The sequence below is a fragment of the Tigriopus californicus genome, chromosome 3 (assembly GCF_007210705.1).
Source record: "Tigriopus californicus strain San Diego chromosome 3, Tcal_SD_v2.1, whole genome shotgun sequence".
Classification (NCBI taxonomy): domain Eukaryota; kingdom Metazoa; phylum Arthropoda; class Copepoda; order Harpacticoida; family Harpacticidae; genus Tigriopus; species Tigriopus californicus.
Window position 1 is genome coordinate 13,024,998 of NC_081442.1, and position 2,462 is coordinate 13,027,459.

The 2,462-nt window shown below is 47.2% G+C and overlaps 1 protein-coding gene across 1 annotated transcript; it reads right to left on the reverse strand.

Annotated features, from left to right (window-relative positions):
* Positions 1-1,262: 1,262 nt before the first annotated feature.
* On the reverse strand, positions 1,263-2,216 carry LOC131878175 (uncharacterized). The gene is made up of 2 exons (XM_059224083.1): positions 1,790-2,216; positions 1,263-1,732 (listed from the first exon to the last, which is right to left on the reverse strand). Exons 1-2 carry the CDS (start codon positions 2,214-2,216, stop codon positions 1,263-1,265), a joined length of 897 nt encoding a protein of 298 aa, XP_059080066.1.
* Between the last annotated feature and the right edge of the window lie 246 nt (positions 2,217-2,462).

Consider the following 2,462-nt stretch of genomic DNA (forward strand, 5'->3'; position numbering starts at 1 on the left):
ACTTCTTCTTCGAGTGTAGCCATTTGCCGGGCTTGGCTGCGGGTAATAGCGTTAACTTGGGCCTTACAAAAGGCGTCAGTAGTGGGAGGTTTGACTCCTAACTTTTGGTACATTTGGCGATCTTCTTGGGTGATTTCGATCTCAAGTGCTGGGTTTTCCTCGGATGTGGGTCGACGAGAAAGGGCGTCAGCATTCCCATGGGCGGCTCCTGGTCGGTATTCAATTTCGAAATTATAATCTTGGAGTTCCTCTCTCCATCTGAGGAGCTGCCCTCTCAATGACATCGAAGTCACTAGCCATTTCAATGCCATATGATCCGTGCGTATCAGGAACAACTTTCTTCCCAATAGAAAGCATCTGAAATGTTTGACGGCTTGTAGAATAGCTAATAATTCTTTTCGGGTGACGCTGTAATTCTTTTCAGCGTGTGAGAGAGACTTAGATGTATAAGCAACTGGTCTGACAATACCGTCATCTTATTTCTGAGAGAGTACCGCGCCTGTAGCGAATCCCGAAGCATCGGTGTCTACAATGAACGGTTTGGAGCTGTGGAAGTCTGGATGGGCGAGGACTCGTTTCTCGCATAACTTCTGTTTCAGGGCCTCGAAAGCTCTTTGCTGAGCTTCGGTCCACACGAATTCAGTGTCTTTGCATAGGAGCTTTTTCATTGGTTCTGCAATGTGACTGAATCTCGGAATGAACTTACGATAATAAGAACATTTTCCTAAGAACGTCCGTATTTTGTTGAGATTCTTAGGGACCGGCCACTCGCGTACGGCTTCTGTGAGGCGCTCGGCCGGGGTGAGACCACCAGGCTTGAGCAGGTGTCCGAGCCATACGGCTTCCTCAGTGAATAGCTCCGTCTTGGATGAACCCACTCTTAGGTTGGCTCTCTCTACTGCGTGGAGGAATTCTGCAAATCTGAATAGAGCTTGTAGAAATGTCTGGGCCGGATAGAGATGATCGTCGAAGTACGAGAGACATTTGTTTTGCTCTACTAATTCTCCTACGACAATCTTCATTAATCTGGCATACGTGTTGCCTGAATTCATAGCTCCGAATGGCATTCTATTGAACTCAAATAATCCTTCAGGTGTGGCCATGTCTACCTTCTCCTTGTCTTCTTGTCTGACAGGTATGGCCAAATATGCTGCTGCTAGGTCGACACTTATAAACATGTTGGCTTTAGATAATTGCTCGTTAGCCAATTGTTCGAGATTGTGAGCTACTAAACAGTCTCGTTTAGTGACTTTGTTGAGTGATCAGTAGTCAACGGCGTACCTCCACAATCCGTCTTTCTTCTTAACGGGGACCAGTGCGGAGGACCATGCTGACATGCTAGGCGATGTGATTCCATTGTTGAGCCATTCATCCAAAGTTTTTCGAAGATCGGCTCTCATCAGTGGGTTTTGTGGTCGGACTAAATCCTTGACTGGCTTGGCTTCTCCGGTGTCAACCTGGAACTCAATGAGATCGGTTTTACCAACATCATATTTGGATTGAGAGAGCACATGATAGAACCGATAGAGCAGATCCTCTGTCATCTGCTTCTGTGTCGCTGTGAGCCTGGGGTGTTGGCGGATCTGGTTTTTGAATAACTTGTGAATGCTCTCTCTCTTTTGGGGCTCATTCTTGTCAGCTTCAGGTGGCGCTCCAATGAAGTCCCATAACATCTGGCGGATGGTGGCTTCGTCTTTCTCGGTATCTAAGTGTTCATATTTGGGCTCGGGACCTTTCGTGGGAGAACAAAGTTTAGATTGTTCATTAGAGTGGATAGTATATACTGTACCGAGTCGGGTGCCAGCTTTAACTGTGTCTGGCCGTTCGGTAGTATTCAATACGGGTATCTCTGTGGTTCCCTTCTTAGTAGATACTATGGCTATGAAGGCATTGGCTTGTTTTCGGTCGAGCTTGGTTTGAGCATGTGGAATGAAGATTCCATCTGTATCAATTGCTTCTTGGGCTCTCTGAGCGGTTAGTGTAGCGTTCTCGACGTTTCTATTCGCGGGTTTGGTCTGGATCGTTTTCATTGCATAAGGGGGACAGATCGTGTCCCTGACCAGACAAACGTCAATAGCGTGGCAGTTGGCGTCTTCATCGTGTCGATTGGCAAATTGGGCTACTTCGTAGCGGCTGTACAGCGGAATACATTGGCCCTTAGGCCCAATATAAGCAACAGCTCGTTGTAGATCGGCCATCAGTGGCATCTTTTTCATCGTAGGGGCTCCTAAGATGGCATTAGTACCCAATTGCTTCACGATCAGACATCGTGCAATCCATTCATCTCAAACGGATTCAATCTTGAGGGGAATGTCGGATATTCCCACTACTTCGAGCGGCTGAAGTCCGGCGGCAGTGACCGGGGTGGTTTGCGGTTTGATACTAGGGCGTTTAGCAGGATCTGGGTATGCTCGCTGGAACAATTCGTGATCAATTAAATTGTGTGTTAGGTTACCAGTATC